General features: G+C 49.3%; 1 protein-coding gene and 1 long non-coding RNA gene across 6 annotated transcripts in view; one reads left to right on the forward strand and one right to left on the reverse strand.

Annotated features, from left to right (window-relative positions):
- The window catches only part of daam2 (dishevelled associated activator of morphogenesis 2), a 67654-nt gene extending 48325 nt beyond the window's left edge, over positions 1–19329 (forward strand). For 2 of the 3 annotated variants that reach the window (XM_048974437.1, XM_048974438.1), the window contains exons 6-26: positions 843–1176; positions 1377–1487; positions 1705–1808; positions 1887–1953; positions 2141–2258; positions 2651–2789; positions 4690–4748; positions 4940–5124; positions 5914–6198; positions 6625–6732; positions 7352–7381; positions 7968–8074; positions 8959–9043; positions 9297–9403; positions 10032–10120; positions 12160–12328; positions 12440–12547; positions 12844–12904; positions 14059–14190; positions 17496–17666; positions 17964–19329. In XM_048974437.1, the coding sequence (XP_048830394.1) occupies positions 843–1176; positions 1377–1487; positions 1705–1808; positions 1887–1953; positions 2141–2258; positions 2651–2789; positions 4690–4748; positions 4940–5124; positions 5914–6198; positions 6625–6732; positions 7352–7381; positions 7968–8074; positions 8959–9043; positions 9297–9403; positions 10032–10120; positions 12160–12328; positions 12440–12547; positions 12844–12904; positions 14059–14190; positions 17496–17666; positions 17964–18185 (2791 nt within the window). In that variant the 3' untranslated portion in view covers positions 18186–19329. The remainder of the gene's footprint in view (positions 1–842; positions 1177–1376; positions 1488–1704; positions 1809–1886; positions 1954–2140; positions 2259–2650; positions 2790–4689; positions 4749–4939; positions 5125–5913; positions 6199–6624; positions 6733–7351; positions 7382–7967; positions 8075–8958; positions 9044–9296; positions 9404–10031; positions 10121–12159; positions 12329–12439; positions 12548–12843; positions 12905–14058; positions 14191–17495; positions 17667–17963) is intronic. The other variant, XM_048974439.1, reaches the window with a different exon arrangement.
- LOC125707363 (uncharacterized) lies at positions 6158–13063 on the reverse strand. 3 transcript variants are annotated; one of them, XR_007382265.1, is made up of 5 exons: positions 12719–13063; positions 11535–12624; positions 7597–10144; positions 6721–7011; positions 6158–6294 (listed from the first exon to the last, which is right to left on the reverse strand). It is a non-coding gene; the product is annotated as an uncharacterized LOC125707363 (long non-coding RNA). The 3 variants fall into 3 exon arrangements; XR_007382264.1 differs by lacking the exon at positions 12719–13063 and having other exon boundaries at positions 7597–7707; positions 9955–10144; positions 11535–12164; XR_007382266.1 differs by lacking the exon at positions 12719–13063 and having other exon boundaries at positions 11489–12164.
- Position 19330: the final 1 nt, after the last annotated feature.

A 19330-nucleotide genomic window follows, 5' to 3' on the forward strand; every position in this document is an offset into this window, starting at 1 on the left:
AGCCAACCTCACCTTGCCTCCTACATGGGGTGCCAGTGGTGATGCTCGCCTAGGGCGCCACACCAGCTAGGGCTGCGACTGCAAATGATAATTAGCAAAATAAAACCTGTCGCCCATTTTCAGAGATCCTCACTTTTCTCAAGCTTTGTGTCGCTTTTGTCCAACTTTATTTTACAATGGTGATTGAATTGACGTGTCCAAATGACACACGCGAGGTGAGACACAGACTAGAGAAATGTGGGAATGATTATATAATACAGGAGTCAGACTTAGGCGTGGGTGAAGCCTAGACCACTGATGTTAAATGATGTCAAAACAATGTGTCCCCCATCACTCACTGCGTATTTTCCCACCTTTGGTCCAAGCTAATATTCTTCAACTAGGCCAGATTCTTCTCACAAGGGAGAGACCACTGGATTTGGTGAATATAACAAAAGTCAGGCCCCTAATTTTCCATCTAGACATCTGCTTCACATATTAGTGTATTAGTAGGTCATTGGAAAACACTCATACGGAGAAAACTTTAATCTCTTAATTAACCTTTAATTATCTCAAATGTTGGAAATTGTGCTACAGTCATTAACGTGATGAGTTTGAGGTTAGATTCAGGACAACATAATTAAACATAACAGAAGAATACTTGAGTACAGACCATGAGCAATTTTGTCTGAGCAGATGACATATAAGTGTGATTAAATGTAGATGAAGATGAAGGAATTCCATGAGATTGCCAGGTGTACCTGACTGCTACTTGTCTGCCCTGTTTGTTGAGTTTCCATAAGCTAATAAATGCAATGCTAATTGCTGACAGCCCACATCACACCTTCCTCCATCCTATTCAGGTTTGTGACACGATTCATAGAGTTGGACGGCCTCACGTGCCTCCTGAACTTCTTGAAGAGCATGGACTACGAGACATCAGAGAGCCGCATCCACACTTCTGTGATTGGCTGCATCAAGGCCTTGATGAACAACTCACAGGGTCGCGCCCATGTACTGGCTCACCCGGAGAGCATCAGCACCATCTCCCAGAGCCTGCGCCAGGACAACATCAAGACTGAAGTGGCCGTGCTAGAGATCCTGGGAGCCGTCTGCCTGGTGCCTGATGGTCATAAGAAAGTCCTGCAGGCTATGGTCCACTACCAGAAGTATGCGGCGGAGAGGACACGCTTTCAGGTAGAGACACACTGGTCAACCCTGTTGGCCTAGGGACAAAGCTGAAATGGGCAGTGATTCTTTTTTTACATTTTTTTGGGGGGTGCGGGGAGGCTGCTGGGGGTGATGCTTGCCTGGAGTTTCACATGAGGTTTGACCAGCACTGACTGCCCAGCAGAACATAATTATGAGCGCAGAACCTACCCTGGCCCTCCCCATAGACGCTGCTCAACGAACTGGACCGGAGTACCGGACACTACCGAGACGAGGTCAACCTGAAGACTGCCATTATGTCTTTCATCAATGCCGTTCTCAATGCTGGGGCAGGAGAGGTAAGTCTAGGGCAACCGCCATGCTAATGGCTCAAGATTACATTGGGCTGCCTGATGCTCAATATCCTTCAGCTATTAACCGCTAGTAACTTGTATATCTTCTAGTACCGTATCTGACAAATTGAAGTCCTGTACCCAATCCTGCTTCCATCATGATTTTAGTGTCTTAGGGTAATTACACGTATGCTCACATTACTGACGCTGTGTGTTTCACCAGGACAGTCTAGAGTTTCGCCTCCATCTCAGGTACGAGTTCCTGATGCTGGGGATCCAGCCTGTGATTGAAAAGCTGAGGGAACATGAAAACGCCACCTTAGACAGGTAGCGAGGAAGCCTGAAGCCTCGTTCTCCGTTACCGTGAAAATGCCCGGAATGTGACCATCCGTGTTCTATCTGCAGACACTTGGATTTCTTTGAGATGGTGCGGAATGAAGATGACTTAGAATTAGCCAAGCGTTTCGACATGGTGAGTGGACCAGATCTTTCGGCCACGGTGGCACAGTGGCCACCATGCTAGACACCAGAGAACAACATTCCGTTTTGCTTTGGCAGTATTGAATTAAGCTCCTTTTGCAAGGAGTAGCTGTAATTAATTTACTATTAAAGTTCAAGCTGGGAAAGATGAGATGAGGATGTAACTCCCCCCCACACAGGAACACGTGGACACGAAGAGTGGCAGCCAGATGTTTGAGGTGATCAAGAAAAAGCTGATGCACACAGACGCATATCCCTACCTGCTCTCCATCCTCCAGCACTGCCTCATGATGCCTTGTAAGTGTTAGTCTGCAGCCATGTGAAGACGAGTGTCCCGGTCTTTCACATCCCAAGAGAATAATCAAAAGTCAGAGTCAGTCAGATTCGATGCCAAGCATGAATGTTAGCCTGAGTCAGGTGGTGACGACATCTGTGCGGTAGATGCGGACAAAGTTTGACTGTGACTGCCATGCTACATCATAGCAGTCTCTCTCAGCTGAGACTGTATCTGACATAGCATGAAGAAAGAGCGATTTCGTTAGCCCGATTGAAAAAGGGCTTATAGAGAAGGTCAGTGTGAAGTCAGTTTGACCTCAAGCGAGGCTGCCGTTCACAAGCCTAATGCTGTCGTCCCTGCACTCCAGCAGTGTCACCCATATCCACCTATGACCTTTGACCTATCGCCTCAGATAAGCGTGGCGCAAGCAGCCTGCAGCAATGGCAGCTGCTGGACCGCATTCTGCAGCAGATGGTCCTGCAGGACGAGAAGGGTGAGGATCCCGACCTGGCGCCCTTGGACAACTTCAGCGTGAAGAACATCATCCGCATGTGAGTGTGAGCTCCCCTTCCATTGCTAGAGTCACACCAGCACAGTAATCCGGCTCTCAGTCACGCATTACGTCCCATTAAGCCTTTCCAGGAAGTTTTATGCCATTTGTTTCCATAGCTTATTAATCTTAAATTATATCACATTATAGCTCAAGCTCATCATCACAGTCCAAATACTACTTCTTACGCAGAATATTAGAAAGGAGTCTCTTTGGCTGTAATGCTCTCCTGATTTGAACCAGATGATCTTTGCAATATACTGGAGATTTTAAGTAGTTAACAGTTCTGAGACGTCAGTGCTGGTGCTGAAAACAGCCAAAATTAGCCTTTTGAAGATGGAATCTCTCACGCTGAGGACAGACTTCACAGCATCCGGAACCAGCTGGATCCCAGCAGATCAAAAGCAGGCCCAGCATCCGCTGGTGCCCGGATGCGAGGGGCTCAGACCTGACCGGGCCACGTGGAAACACTGATCCGTTCAAAGGCTAGTGCTTCTGGCATGCAACTGAGAGCTGGACAAACAGACGAGCGCGTACCGACGCCAGGAAGACCACAGGCTGGGCAGCAGCCGTCATGGAAGGCAAGATGGGAGAGACCAGCGCTCAGCAAGGAGAGATCTGTGCGGCAGATCTTAAATCAATTAATTTACTTAGCTGACGCTTTCGTCAGACATGACGTCTAGTCTGAGGGGAAAAAAGGGTCAGGCAGTCCCGGGGGCCACTGGGGCTTAAAGGCCCAACAGTGAACTCACTCTGCCAACCCCAGGATTTAATCCAGTGACCTTCTGATCACAGGGACAACATCCTAACCCACTGAGCCTCACACCACCTGATTGTTTTAGAGACAGAAGAAACCAGAGCAGGAGTTTCACCAGCTGGGACCGGGCCTCGCTAATCCGCCTCAAACAGCTATGGCCGGAGCACGAGCTCAGCGTCTGCCTTCAAACTGGATGCACGTGGACAAGTGCGGCCGTCAGCTCAGCACGTCACGCCCGATAATTCCTCATCACTCTGCGATTCTAAACGCCGCAGCAGAATGGCTTTACACAAAGCAGGCGAAGGAGCAGGATGCTAGCTTCACTTAGCATTGGTGCTTTCAGCTTGGCTATGTTTCTGAGGTCAGGGGATTGTATGGGTCACGGGCTGTTTTGGTTCCTGTCGCGTGACGTCCTCACCTGCTCCCGCACAGCCCAGCGAGGCGCGACAGCAGATGCATGCCACTGAGCCGTCATGGCCGGTCTGCTAAACAAAACACCGAAGCAATAACAGACTCCTTCATCCTCTCGACTTTCCATTTTCTCTTCTCCCCCTGGTGTCTCCCCCTCACTTCTGACCTTTTCCATCCTCCTTTTAGCCTGTGACAGCTCTGTTTAGTCTGAAGAAGGTGAGCATGGAGTACAAACCAGACATCTGTACAACTGGTTTATCTGAATCTTGCACTTATGGGTAATTCCTTCCAGTACTAAACAGCCGCCTGTGTTACGTGTTAGAACTAGGTGTTGTCGCCGTCGTGATCAGCCAGCGAAATAAATCTTTTCACTGGAAGTATATATTTGATGGGGTAGTTTTTATGGTGTTACATTGTGTTCACGATACAAAAGAGAGGAAATATATTTTAACCATCAATTTCTGCATGTAACTCCAGCAAAAGCTGCTCAACACAAAGGTACAGCGTTAACAAAAAGGCATGTAGGGTTTATGAATCATTTCAGGCAACATGCAAGGGACGTGACTGATGGTTTAGAATCCGCATGTCTCCAAGGTCCGTCAGAACACAGAACGGGTCCATTTTATTCACCTGTGTTACTATCGTCTTGATGTTGGGACACGGACAGTGCGACGGACACGGTCATAACAATGGTGTTACTGACGTACCCATACATGGTCACTTGTGCTGACAGGTTGGTGAACGAGAATGAGGTGAAACAGTGGAGAGATCAGGCGGAGAAGTTCAGGAAAGGTATCTAACCGTGCCGTTTTCCCCACCTTGCCTCCTGCTGGAGTTTGTCTGCAATGCAACATAGTCCACTGGTTACTGGCTAAGACCTGTAACCCGAGCTGAGAAAAGAACACGTTACCCCACATCGGAAGGCTCCGTGGAGTTCCTGGTGTAACATCAGCGTCACGACGAGCGTCTCTCCCCCCCCCCAGAGCACGCCGAACTCTTGGCCCGTCTGGAACGCAAGGAGAGGGAGTGCGAGACGAAGACACAGGAGAAGGAGGACATGATGAAGACACTGAACAAGATGAAGGACAAGCTGCAGAGGGAGGGCGTGGAGCTGCGTTCCGCACGCGAGCAAGTCGTCAGCTTGTCGTCACGCATGGGCGACGTCTCGGTGAGCAGGCCTGTCCCTCCGCTTCCTCGCAAATAACAGACCTAAGAAGCGGCACGGCGGCGCAGTGGTCAGCACTGTTGCCTCACACCTCTAGGACCAGGGCTTCAGTCTGTCACTCTGTGTGTGTGGAGGTTGCACGTTCTCCCCTTGTCATCGTGGGGTTTCCTCCAGGTTCTCTGGTTCCCCCCCCCCCCCCCCCAGTCCAAAAACATGCGGAGGCTTATTGGAGATTCTAGATTGCCCGTAGGGGTGCATATATGAATGAATGGTGCGTGCAGTGGCTTGGCACCCCCTCCTGAGCACCCTAACCTCCAGGACAGGCTCTGGACCCCCGTGACCCTAAATAGACAATGAATGGATGGATGGATGATGACAGATTTGCTGCATCTGTCTTAAGAGACCCTTACATGCCTGTGTTAATTATTAGGGCATTCAAAGTAACTCATTAAGATTAACATGTTGAAGTCAAAATGCATTTGACTGCGTTAATTTTAATTGCGCTAATTTTGATACACCAATGGGAGAATCATGCAGTTATTTTATTTGTGATTAATTTCACACATTGGGGATTAATGGCATATCCAATCATGTTGCAGTACCATCAAAAACTGTTTTACTGTGTACATTCAGTATAGAAATCAATTTATACTAAAAAGCTTTGGTCATTTTCCCATTGGGGTATCAGAATTAATGAACAATCAAAGAAACAGCAATGCATTATCAGCACTGGTAATTATGAACTAATCTTAAAAGTAACAGTAACAATTCTCGGCTTTCCTGCCCTTTCAGGGAGGCAGTTCCTTGTTGCCCCCTCTACCACCACCAGGGGGCCCTCTGGCTCCTCCTCTACCACCCATGATGGGCGACTCCCCTCCCCCGCCACCCCCTCTTCCTTTCTCCTGTCCGCCCCCACCCCCGCCACCTCCGCCCCCAGGAGCCCCTCCCCTCTTTGCCCCAGCGGCGCCCCCACCTCCAGGGCCGGAGGCATTCAGCTCAGGGCTGAGCTTGCGCACAAAGAGCATCCCCCAGCCATCCCACCCCCTCAAGTCCTTCAACTGGTCCAAACTGGGGGAGGTGAGTTCCAGTGCTCCGTTTCTCAGCCGGTCGGATTTGGTGGGGAGATGTCAGGGAAGCCATCAATTGTGTCATACAGCAGGTGTAAGCCAATAGCTGTTGAATGTAAAGCAGGCATAGAAGTCAAAAAAGTAGAGAATTGTAAAGATCTCGCTCAAGGGGGAATTACAGCCATTTAGTTATACTTCATTACTTTACATTATTTAATACACACTTTTATCCCCGGAGCAACTGGGGGCTACGGGCCTTAGTCAAGGGCCAAACGGTGAAATCAATCTGCACACCCTGTGACCTTTGAACCCACTGAGGCACACACACCACACCCCATCACCCATTAATAACAAGACATAAGTGTGAGACCCCCACCAAGGAATCCTACTTCAGAAAGTTTCACAGTATCACAGTCCAGCCATTTTCTCCACCCAGAACAAAATCAACGGTACTATATGGCACGACATCGATGACCTGCGTGCCTTCAAAGTCCTGGACCTGAAGGAGATCGAGAAGACGTTCTCAGCCTACCAGAGACAACAGGTATTGGGACGCATGGTGGGGGTCTCCCCTTTGGTTGCTCAAAATGACTGGAGCCCTGGTACTGAGTCCATCCATGCTGGTGATACGCTCATTTGCCGTGCTGTGGTACTGTTCCTTTAAATGATGTCGCTACCCATGATGCCTTGCTGTGTGACTGGAATTTTTGCTGCAGGCTGTCATTAGCCGCTGCTCTTCCCACCATGGCTGATGGCATAGATCTGCTGCATGCCGTAGTGTTTGTTAGTGCAACATTGAGGCTGGCTGAGGTCTTCTCATTGGCTGCCAAGGTGGGGGATAGACAACAATAAGACAAAAATAATTCTATTTATTCTAAAAAATAAGACACACATTTTAATTCAGTGTAACAGTTTCCAATTTCTCTTTTCAGCTGATGAATTGTTACAATTGGAAAATAAATACCAATATATCTTGTGTTGGTCATTTTCTATGTCCTCCTTCTTAAGAACAAGTAGCAGTCAAGTAAAGCCGTCCAGGGCCCCCAAAGTCATGCAGCCAGACTCTTTATACATTTTGAAAGCCCTGCTATGGCCGCTTGGGTTGCTAACTACTGCACGTGTTTCAATTTTGTTTTCTCTGCGCTCCACGGCTGCCTGGGCAGGAGCTGCTCACTAACCAATCCTTCAAGCAGGTGAGTCCCCCCCCCACCCCCGTATAGGAGCTGCATGCTTATTACTTTTGCGTACCAGCAGCTTGCATATTGAGACAAACCTACAGCATGATAGCTTGGAAGCAGGAGCCGTGTTAGAACCTTCTAGTGGAACGTGTTAGGGATATGCGACTATGAAAGTTCCCCCAGTTGTTGTAAGTGGGGCAAAGTGGACAGTCGGAACAGAACATGCTTACCTCACGGGGAACGAGAAGCAGTTGGCGGGGTGAGCATCCAAGAGGTAAGCTGTGGTGGACTGAAGCGAAGCCGTAGATGACCTGCCAACCAGCTTGAGAGGGCAGCACGGTCTGGAAGAAATGAGCTCTCTTTCAAAGAGCCCTGCGTCATTTTACAGTTTAGCTCCAACAAAATGGTCAGAGGGAGCAGCCGATGTGTACTGACTATATCAATATACGCGTAGCAGCATTTCTCACTGCAAAAAATCTGTCATAGAGCAGATTTCAGGTGCTATGCTCCCTCTAATCTGATTTCTATTAATAAATTTAGTGGGTGATTGATGTGGGAGATCTTACCACCATTTCCACATCTCCTGTCCCTCCGCCTGCAGAAAGAGACAGGCTCCATGGACGACCTCTACCTTAACACACGCAAAGTGAAGGAGCTCTCCGTCATAGATGGTCGCCGTGCCCAGAACTGCGTCATCTTGCTCTCCAAGTGAGTCCCAGCCTGAACGCCTGGAGCTTTGTATCACGTTCTCAAAGGGCGCGTGGGATTTGTAAAAGGACTTCAAAGTGCACTCCAGACACGCATCACATCACAGATCACAGTGTGTGATGTCACTTCCTGCCTTGAGGTTGCTCAGATTTATAAATAAAGAGATTTGAAATTCCAGTATATGAACTGATTGCTTTCTGGCTGTAGAATATGTTTCAGCTTTGATTAACATCTAAGGTGGCTAAAATTACACCAACAGACAGAAGTACATTTTTGGCTAAGCTGTGAACAGGAAGGGTACCAATTTAGGGCTCTAGGAACATGGCAGTGTGATCAGGGCCCAGTCAATGCAACTGGAGCTATAAACGAGGATTCAGCTCGGTGAGCTTTGATCACACTGTCCGCTGTGTAGTTTTGGCCCCAGGCTGGCTCACAGCTACCACTCTTGGCGTGGGTATGTATTTCCACACAAGTGAGGAGCCCTCTCAAATTTCGGTCATGCTTACTTACAAAACCTCTTTGGGGAGTTGAAATCTGATCTGCTTTAAGCTTTGCATATCTTATGCCCCATTGATGAGATGTCAGGTCAATGAAATCATTGCCGACATGGTCCAATTAGCATGTGTTGGGGGAGCGTAGGGGGTCACGCTGTAAGAAACTGGCCACCAGGAGAAACATCTGCCACGGTAGCAGCTTAAACTGACACATCTTTGACATAACATCAAGGTTGTAGACAGATTATGTGTAATATCCCGATATGTCTTTCTGAAACTGAAGCCGAAGTGGAGAAGTAGCAGTTAGTGGCTCAGCTTTGTGTACTGCTATTGTAAAGGGTGCTTACGTTGGGTAAAAGATACAACTAAATAACTTCTGGCCCTGAACAGGTTGAAGATGAGCAATGAGGAGATCAAAAGAGCGATACTGGAGATGGACGAGCGTGAGGAGCTGGCTAAAGATATGCTTGAGCAGGTAGCCTCGTCCGGACCATGAGCCTAAGGTCCTGACATGGACTGTAGCTCACATTCAATTGGATGCCCAAATATCGTAAGACCCATCCCTGTCAGAAATTAATTTAGATTATGTGGTTTAAGATTTAATCTTTGGGGATAATCTCAGACTGACGAGAGCTTTACATAAAACCCAGATAGTTCGGGATGAACGGGGGCATTTGGCCAGTTGGATTTTTGTGGTGTGGCTGACATGTTCATTGGCTTCCTCCCAGCTATTGAAGTTCGTTCCAGAGAAGAGTGACACTGATCTTCTGGAGGAGCACAAACAGGAGCTCGAGCGCATGGCGCGAGCGGACCGCTTCCTGTTTGAGATGAGCAGGTGGGGGCAATTACTGGGGCAACAGGGCAACCAACGGTCATTCTGCTTCTGTAGCTTAGGCAAAACTCAGGCAGACCTATGACATCATTCTCGACAATGAGAAACGTCCTAGTGCTGTCCTTCAGACTATTTGAACTCAGTACCGCCCAAAAACAAAAGAATTTCATTTACAGTCTGAAAAACTTACCGTGGCCACGAACGTACTTCTAAGGCTTGTAAAATCAGAGCTTGCTCTCTTAGTTTAATTTAAAAATATCTAGAAGCTTCATAGACAATAAAAGGGAAAAAAAATCCAACTCAGCCGATGTCCTCTTCGATTGTGAGACATTACTGGGGAATTCCCCATGGAGCTCTTCACATGACACTGCTTACCTTTACATCCCACCGAGTGGATCCACTTCCTCACAACCTACTGACAGATTCATGTCCCGGCATCACTGCAGGTTTCTAAGCTAACATTTCGCCATCTCTGACTCAGCCATTTAGTATGGCTGGTCTCCTGCTTAATATCACACAGCGCCAGTACTTGACAGGGTCACTACAAAGCTCACCGTGAGAAATGCATTGAAATGGCTCCACATCCCCAAGGCTGAACCACCTCACGCTTCATCTCACTCTCCTCCTCCAGGATTGACCACTACCAACAGAGACTCCAATCCCTGTTCTTCAAGAAGAAGTTTGCAGAGCGCCTCGCAGAAGCCAAGCCCAAGGTGGAAGGTAGGTCCGACAGCAAGCCAATGTCTACGGGATAAACAAGTGACGGTATTTGAAGGTGCTGTCGTGAGGAAAGCGAGAAGCCAGATGCAGGCAGGGAGGCGATTCCATCCGGCAAAAGACGACGGCAGACAAGAGGAAACACGCGAGAAAGCTGGTTGCTAATTAGGCTTTTTGTGAAGCTTTCTGTCCACTCAGAAGACAGAGGTCCCGGTGTATGTGCATGTGTGTGAATGCTCACTTGTGTGCGTGTGTGTGTGTGTACTCATGCACAGAGACCTCACACTTCCAATCCTCCAGCGAAAATAAAGAACTGGGTTTCTAGGGAAGCTGTTTTGGAAAGCTGGCAGGCGTTTAGAGAGGACACTCTCTCTCATGAAGCAGGCCCTGCAGTTCAAAGAGCTGGAAACCGCTGCACTGGGGGTGCCCAGCCTGTGTGTGTGGGTATGAATATACAGAACACGTGCATGCAGATGCAGATGCCGTCTATACACACGTACAGGCAGCGGTTACACAAAAGTGCACATTTTCCCCAGTCCAAGACCACCACTAATGGATCAAAGGATCCCCGACTCATTTACAGATCCACTCCCAGAGACTCAGTGTCAGCCAGCTGGCGCAGTCGGTTAAAGAACAGGCATCCTCAGACCCAGCACGTTAGCCGGCGTAGATCATGTGACGCAGTCGGCTGATCCGTTCCTAACTGGGATGCTTTGGCGCACTGTGGTTCTATAATCACAGACCAGGCTGCACTTCCATCGCCATTAAGGCGGGTTTGCCTCTGTGTCCAAATCTGTATTTATTCACCACATCAGTCTCCTTACAACTGGGGGAAATGGGGACTGGGAGAATGAAATGAAGTCAACATGCACATGAAAAAGGAATTGGAATTAATTATAGCCCTGGCCACAGGGGGGCGATGTTAATGAGTCATCATGGGGTAACTCTGGTCCCTAACAAGAAATCCTTATGAGCTTGTAGGTCTTTAAATCCACAGTTCTGTGACAAGGCCCTATCCTCAAAACAAGCTATTTGGACTTTTACGGAGAAGGAAAAACAAAAATACCACCATCTTGCCAGCACTGACTAGGTTCAAGTTTAAAGCATAAATCAGCCAGAGGCCCACCATGGACGCGATGGACCCGGGGGTATATCATCCGGCGTTACTCTTATTTTTACAGACTTTTACCATTTTTAAATTGCCACCAGGACTGCAATGTGAGCTTGAAGTGATTCACAAGGCCGTCAAGCCCAGGCACATTATGTGTGTGTGTGTGTGTGTGTGTGTGTGTGTGTGTGTGTTCCTGTGCCTGTGTGTGTGCCTGTCCCTCTGCCTGTCCCTGTGCGTGTGCCTGTGCGTGTATTAATTACTTTCACATCCTGCCTGAGGTTTCATAGGCGCGGATGGCCATGTGACCTGGATCAGCGCCGCTTTCCGTGGAGAGCGCTGTTGGTTTTAAGGCAGGACACGGGGCTGTCGCGCTCTTCATGGGGCTGCACCCCTGCCCCTTGGATTTTTCAGCCCTGTGATGAGAATCCCAGCGTGAGCACAGGGCCGTTTGCTCGGACCTGGGGTCAGCCCCGGTTCATGGCACCCACTCTCTGCCTTACGGGCGAGCCGGTCCTCGCTCTCTGCCAGTGGAATTTCCTCACGGAATATTCTGTTCTTCTACTTTGGTTTTTCTGTTGTCCGAGTTCGGGGGAAGCTGCATATTCCTCATGCCCGCTGCTTCACATCCGCACTTGGAGTTAAGGTGGTTTATCTCGGATGAGTTTTGTTTCTTTACTCCTGTGACGGTTTTTGGATTGAAGTGCGTCTGTCTGGCTCCCTGAGTGAAGCAAGTGCAGAAGTTTTTTCCCCTCCTCTCCAATATCGGTGGCGCAGGTGCAGTGAGGTCACCTTTGAAGTCCAAACGTAGGACGTCACATGCTTTAGTCGAACACAAATCTCTCGTTTCAGCTTCTCGTGGTGAGCAGCAAGACGTCTCGATTTCTCCTCACATCGCTACCCTTTTTCTCACGCTGTCCTCCCCCTCGTTCAGCAATCCTGTGTGCCTCACGGGATGTGATGAGGAGCAAGCGGTTGACGCAGACCTTGGAGGTCGTCCTGGCGTTCGGAAACTTCATGAACAAGGGTCAGCGGGGCAACGCCTACGGCTTCAAGGTGTCCAGCCTCAACAAGATCGCTGACACCAAGTCCAGCATCGACAGGTCGGTGGGCACAGCTGTTGCGGATGGGGCTGCTTCCTGGAGGCATTAGGGTTACAGCACCGGGCATATGGAGGAGAACACAGGTGACTTTTGTTTGTCTGTGTGCTGCAGGAACATCACCATGCTTCACTATCTGATCATGATCTTTGAGAAACATTACCCAGACATCCTCCACATTCAGCAGGACCTTCAAAGTATACCGGAGGCTGCCAAAGTCAAGTGAGTAGCTACGGACTGTCCTGCTAAACAGATGTCTTGCAGACCAGGCTCCACTAGATGCTGGTGGAGCTTTACACCTGCAAAATCAAGTCCGACAAAGAGGAAGCTCATCTACAAAAAACAGAGACCAACATCAAGCTGCAGAATCCGCTGAGCAGACAGAATAATCACCTAAGTTTGCACGCGTCGCTCTGAATGATCCACGGGAGCCTGTTCTCATCGCAGCACGTTGGTGTTGCATGTCTAAGCACTGATATCTTTTCCTTCTGACTGTCTGCTTTTTGATTTTCTTTCAGTCTGGCTGAACTGGAAAAGGAGGTATACAGCATCAAAAGTGGACTGAAAGCTCTGGAGGCGGTAGGTTAACCAGACATGCTAATGATTGGCTCGGCTTTCAGAGCCAAGTTTTGGACAATCAAATTCTGTAGGCAAATCCAATTATATCAACCTGTTGTTAATCCTTGAGATATGCCAGACGGCACTGATATAATGTGATACGCTGCCCACCCAAACAAAACCCCCATCTAAAATTAAGCACGTATTACCATTTCAACAAGCGATCACCTGGACACCTTCCAGACAGAAAGAAGGGCTTAATACCTGGAAAAGAAGTTGCGCAGCATTAGTTTACTTAACCAAGATTTGGATTTCACTTGCAAATAACATACCATCCATAAGACAACGTCTAGAAAAGCCATCGAGAAGCCAAGTGCCACCAGGAATAACCCACCCCCACCGAAGATTGGAGATGTCCCAGCAGTGCATGGAACCATTCTGCTTCTGGCCAGAAGCGCTTACCATGCCTTTAATTATGTTTTGGAAGAGCAAGGAGCAGAAATTAGATGCAGGGAGAAGTGTTTAGTGGCTGCAGGGCGCCATGATGAAACCGGGGGGAGGGGGCTGGGTTTGCCCATTTAGGCCAGGCTTGCAGGGTGGGGGGGGGGGGCTCTCATGTGTATCTCAAGGCTTGGCCTTTGAGCAGAAGGATCTTTGCAGTTCTCATGGACATAAATGAAGAAGGAGCCAAACGCGCTGTTGGCTCAGGCTTGCCAAGTTATAAGTCAGACCCAGAACTCAGCCCAGCTAAGCCACTGGGCATCAGCACATTCGGTGTATGGATAGTAAACATGGGAGGGGGGCACAGGGATTGTTGTGCAATGGGCTTAATTTCATTCCAGATGATCGAGGAAGGTATGAATGCAAGGTGTGGCAGGGGCAAAGGGCTGTGTCCGGCCCCCCCCCCCAGTACAGTGACTGCTTGTAGCTAGCAGGGGGCCCACACAAATGCATGATTTTTAGTGGCTCTAAAGACCAACACTGCCTAGTTCATTAGTCTAACATATGTCCCAAGGAAAGACATTTCCACAATCATGAGAGGGATGATCATTTGCATTTCTGGACACATTCTTGGCTCAGTCAAAGCCATGACGCAAGCTAGGATAGCAGCTGTAATTAACCCCCACCTGCTGACGCTCCCCGAGTGATTTGGACACCCTGCTCTCTCCTGACAGGAGCTGCAGTACCAGCAACGACGTCCCCGGGATCACGGGGACAAGTTTGTTCCGGTGGTCAGTGACTTCATCACGGTGGCCAGCTTCAGCTTCTCCGAGCTGGAAGACCAGCTGAATGAGGCCAAGAATAAGGTACTACACCCTCCCCCATTCTCAATGGGACTGTGGTTCAGGCACGTCAGTTCTGACTCAAGGGTCTTCTGGATCTTTCAGTCTCTGTACTGGGCCTTGTACAGAGCCAATTGGACCCCACCCTAGCCTGCTGATGAGGGCCTCATGTCCACGTGGTTTTAACCCCAAAACCCAATGACATCCCTTTGACTAGCTTGTCGAAAACCACGTTAGCAATGAAGCTATTAAACCTGCAGCAACGTTTATATATGAGCCAGTCCCCCCCCCCCCCCCCCCCCCAACCCTGATCTATTACAGCTATGTTCCAGGCCTTCCTGCCTTACAAAGTGCTAAGCCCCCCCCCCACCCCCCCAAAAAAATTGCAGCTAATAAGAAATCGGACCTGAGAATGCACATTTCACTCCTGTAGTGTTTTCCAGTAAATCTACAGTCCCATTCACAATGCACCATTTTATGGAAGCAGTTACCACAAAGGAGGGACTTTCCCAGATCCAGGCAATTGACTGGCTGACACCAGTCCCGGGCCGGATCGGCGGAGCCCTTCTTTGTCAGGACGGGTCCACATCTCCCCCTTTCTCTCATTCGGGCCACGGACTTGGACTGTCCCTATGGGACTTCAGTGTCAACCCTATAAAGACGCAGGAGGTGCTGCCAAGTTTGTACACGACGGAGTGGTGGGAAAACGACCGACGGGGAGGGTGAACGGAGGGAGGAAAGAGAGGAGGCTTTGTGAATTCAAGCCCCATGTAATGACTTAAACATCCCAGGGAAGCCCGTCACCAGGACCGAATTCTCCGTCTAGGTTTCCTCCTTCTTCTGCTCGGTCCGTGTCAGATTTATTTCCCACATTCTGCTTTGGCTCGTCGTTTCGCGGGGCGTTAAAGGCCATTTCTGAAGCCCAAGGGGCCGGAGCGATGGCAGTAGGGTCTGTGGAGATGGTGCGTAGGGGTGGGGGGTGGTCTGGCTTTAAGGTAGCACTGGGGTCGCCATGACGGGCCGTGCACAAACAGGGCCTTGTGGGCGGCTGGCCTTCCTTTGCCACCACAGAAACCCGCCATGTTCTGCCTCCCATCTTTCAGTTTATTTGTTCAAGGGGGGCCCAAGCGTAAAGAGTGTTTGGACGGCGGAGGAAAACCATCAGCCCGAGTTACATTCGGCCCTCGGAAATAAAGAGGCCCCTCTTCTCCCTCAGCCGTGACTGAGGTTACAGACAGGCCCCCCCCACCCCACCCCACCCCCAAAATCTCAGATGCATCATTAGCACAGATATTGGGCTGAGGAGAAAATGATTCACCCCTGTGATGCCCAAAATCCCGGGGGTGCCCACATGTGCAGGGTGCCCTGCACCACTGACTTGCGAAATGTCTGTATTACAGAACTATTACGTGGTGTCAATCCTGTCATATTTAATAGAGTTTTACTGAAAGAAGAGAAAGCAGTTGCTGCTTTCTGTGGACATAACGGCATGCTGCGTGTAGCAGGGTCGGGATGCGAGTGTGGTGCCTTGGTCATGCACTGGGGGGGGGGCAGAGCCAGACGGGGGTGCCAACATCCAGTCTGAGTCGGCTGTAGAAACGGCTGTAGAAACTGTGTGGACAGGCCAGGGCGTAAGGTCCGTCTTTGTATGAATGTAAGGCAGGAAGGGATTTAAGTGGTAGGGAGGAAGTACCACCACTGGCTTGTGGAAAGTGTGAGTTACATCTCCAAGTAAACAAGCCCCCACACTCTGGCATGAAGTACGGAATTGTTTTTTCCTCAAGACTGTTCCCATCCATCTCCTCTTCCCAACTCCTGGCCAGAGCAGGTTTGCAAGGCCCAGAACCTAATAAATACCTTTGTAGCTGGCTTGGTGTCACTAGCCTGCCTCCCGTCCCTGGCTGTTTAGGGAGGGGGGGGGGCGAGCATTCCAGTGTTTAGGGGGAGGCAGGGTTGTAGCAGGTGAGCATTGGCGGAGCCCTGGACCCTGGAGCTGGCAGACAAGTTGGCATGGTGACAGAATGGCCAAAGGATTTGCCGGTGATGACACCTTTCTTGATGGAATGGACTAGAGGGGGATGCGAACCCCCTCCAATAATGACCTATTGGTGCTAGTTTCTCTTCTTAACCAAGCATTAATGTTGGATATCCTGGTATTCTGGTGTTGGGAGCGTAGGCCATAATAAAGATTCAAATGGGGCAGGGAAGAGGAAGAGGTGAGGAGTGCTTCTCTACTGAGCCAATTCCATTCCTGCCGTTGCCAAACGAACAAATAAATACACTTTTTTTGCTCTTCTCTTTCAAAGCTCTGTGCCTGGCAGAGATTCTCGGGCTACTGTCCACCGGGGACAAACTGTTCAGAAAATATCCTTCACCCCAACCCTCTTACATAATCCAGTACATTATGGGATTTTTAAAGGCCCTGCACTGTACTGCTGGGTGTGTTTGGTGGGGGGGTGGTGGTGTCAGGCCTGGGGCCAGGGGGAATGTCTGTGTATTCAGAGTGGGGAGGACAAGAAGGGGGAGGAGCTGGTGCTCCAGGCCCTGAATTACATATTGCACTGACAGTCTGGATGTCTGTGGTAAAGAAAACATAAAGAGCAGCCCGGGCTCTGAAACACATAAAGCAGGATTTCTGCAGCCACATAACCTGCCCCAAGTGAGGCCCGGCTAAGCGCTAGCTGGGGCTAAATGTCAGGGCCTGCATACGAACACACAATCATTCATGGTAATTACTCTGGCCCTTTTCGCTCTTCCGGACTTTAGCAGGCCCTAAATTCGTAAAATATATATGTAAAAACAACAATAATTAAGCAGTAAAGCATAAATCACACAGAACAAGTCCATAGCTTGTCAACCGACTGTGCATTTGAGTTAGCAGTTAGCCCAGGCTCTCCGTAACGTGGCGCAGACTTCTGGGTGCTCATGGAAGCCGAAGGGGAGGACAACTAATTCACACGTAACGCGATAAGCCAAGCAAATCTGAGGAAATGCCATCGCATTTGAGTTTTGCTTTTTAATTGGAGCACATCTGTGTCCCAGACATGGGTATTGGCATGAGTCTAGGTAGAACTGGTCCATTAACGAGGAAGTTTGTAAGTGTGGCAGAGTTCTGACTGAGCTCCACGCAAGGCTGGCAGGGAACATGGAACATGGATTTGGCAGGGCAGCTGATGGGGCAGATACCCCCAAAGCTATCTGATGCTGAATAATTGCTTCTCATTCCTTCTTAGACAAAGGCAAGGACAGCACATGGCTGCACTGTAATGGTGGGACAGCGCACTACCAGCATGAGGAACTGACTTTCTGTTCCTCTTTTAACCCTGAAGTTCTCAAAGGCCCTGAAGCATTTTGGAGAAGATCAGGGCAAAATGCAGCCGGACGAATTCTTCGGGATCTTTGACACCTTCCTGCAGTCGTTCAATGAGGCCAAGCAAGACCTGGAGAACATGAAGCGTCGCAAGGAGGAAGAAGAGAGGAGGGCGCGTATGGAGGCTATGGTGAGTGCTGACCTGTCACAACCCAACCACCTCCATTGGGGCTCCAAGGATAGGTTGGAAGGATGAGGTCCACAGTCTAGTTTTGCCACTGATATGTTGTATAATAATGAAAGACGTACCTTCCCTGTGTAAGAGCTACAGATAATAGCATGAGAAAAATAACTATCACAGTCAGGACCATCAAAGCTATTTTCCATTGTTATCTTTTGGTCCACTGTCTCAGCATTTGGTTGATTCTACACGAGGAAAGTCACGTGGCTGATTTAGCGTCTTTTTTGTGTCCGTGTGCCGGTCCAGCTGAAGGAGCAGCGGGACCGAGAGAAGAGGTCCAAGAAGAACCTGGGAGGAGGCACCGTGTCAGACGAGGTGGGCGAGTTCGACGATCTGGTGTCGGCGCTGCGCTCTGGCGAGGTCTTCGACAAGGACCTGTCCAAGCTGAAACGCAACCGCAAGCGCTCCGGCAGCCAGCACGTGGACGGCAGCGGGCGCGAAAGGCCCATCACCAAGGTCAACTATTAAGCACCCTGTCACCCTCTGCTGGACGGCGCCGGGCAACCGCACACCTGAACGGAGCTTACAAAACAATAACTCTTATTTCACCAAACCTCTGGCCAGGTATTTACTCCCCAAATGCAAGAAGAAAGCCTGAGATGGACTTGTGGAGACCACTGGGTTTGGCTGTGGATCACACGTTACATCTTTCGTACCTCCCTCATGTTTATCTCCCTGCTCTAGGACCGGTCCAGCACTGGGCCGATTTTACTGCTCAGGCTTCACAGCTTTTGACTCAGGCACCTGGCACTTAAACCAAAGCCCCCCAGGAGCTCCCAAGGCCCAGCCCTCCACTGCCCTGACCTGTGTCCGCACACTACAAAGCACAGATGCTCAAGCCAAACCCATTCAGAGACAAAAGAGCAGCAAACCGTGCTGCTTCTCGACCAGGCCAGGTCGGGAGTAGCGGCGCCATACCCACCCACCCGCCCTCATGAACGACAGACATGTGCTCCGGGGGCGGAGCCACACTGTGTCTCTCCCGTATTCACTGTGCTGCTTGGTCATGATGGAGGGACTGAAGTTTCACAATGTATCAGGGAGGTGGAAAGGAAGACTTTGGTTATACCCAACCCCCCCCCCATTCCCATCAGCTCTTAATGTTAGTTGACTGGAAGCTCAGAAGTCTCACCTGTCATAAGGCTGTCTGGTAATTTTGCAAACCGAACTGGAGGGTGGGGGTGAGCCCCGCCCCTTCTAAGTGCCTCCTTTCCCACAATGCATTCCTCCTACCTCCCAGCTGCAGTTCTGGAGGGAGAATGGCACCTCTGGGGGAAAAACAGGAAAGGAAGGCAAACTTCAAAGACAGGATGTGACAGAAAGGGTAGAGTTCACTTTTCTTTTCCTCGAAAAAGAAAATTGTAAAAACAAAAAAAAAACAAAAAAAAAAAAAAAAAAAAACACAAAAAGATCATTATGGCATTAACTAGTGCCAAAGCTAAAAAAAAAAAAAAGATTAATACAAAGAAATGCAAATAGGAAGGCTTTTATATATTTATATATGTAGAGGTGGACATGCTAACGTTGAACTTTGCTGTTCATTATGTTTAATTTTGGTTTCCTGGCAAGTTTTTCTAATGTTTCTTTAAGTCATATATTAATGTTTTTGTAAC

The sequence above is a fragment of the Brienomyrus brachyistius genome, chromosome 14, assembly GCF_023856365.1.
Source record: "Brienomyrus brachyistius isolate T26 chromosome 14, BBRACH_0.4, whole genome shotgun sequence".
Taxonomy (NCBI): Eukaryota; Metazoa; Chordata; class Actinopteri; order Osteoglossiformes; family Mormyridae; genus Brienomyrus; species Brienomyrus brachyistius.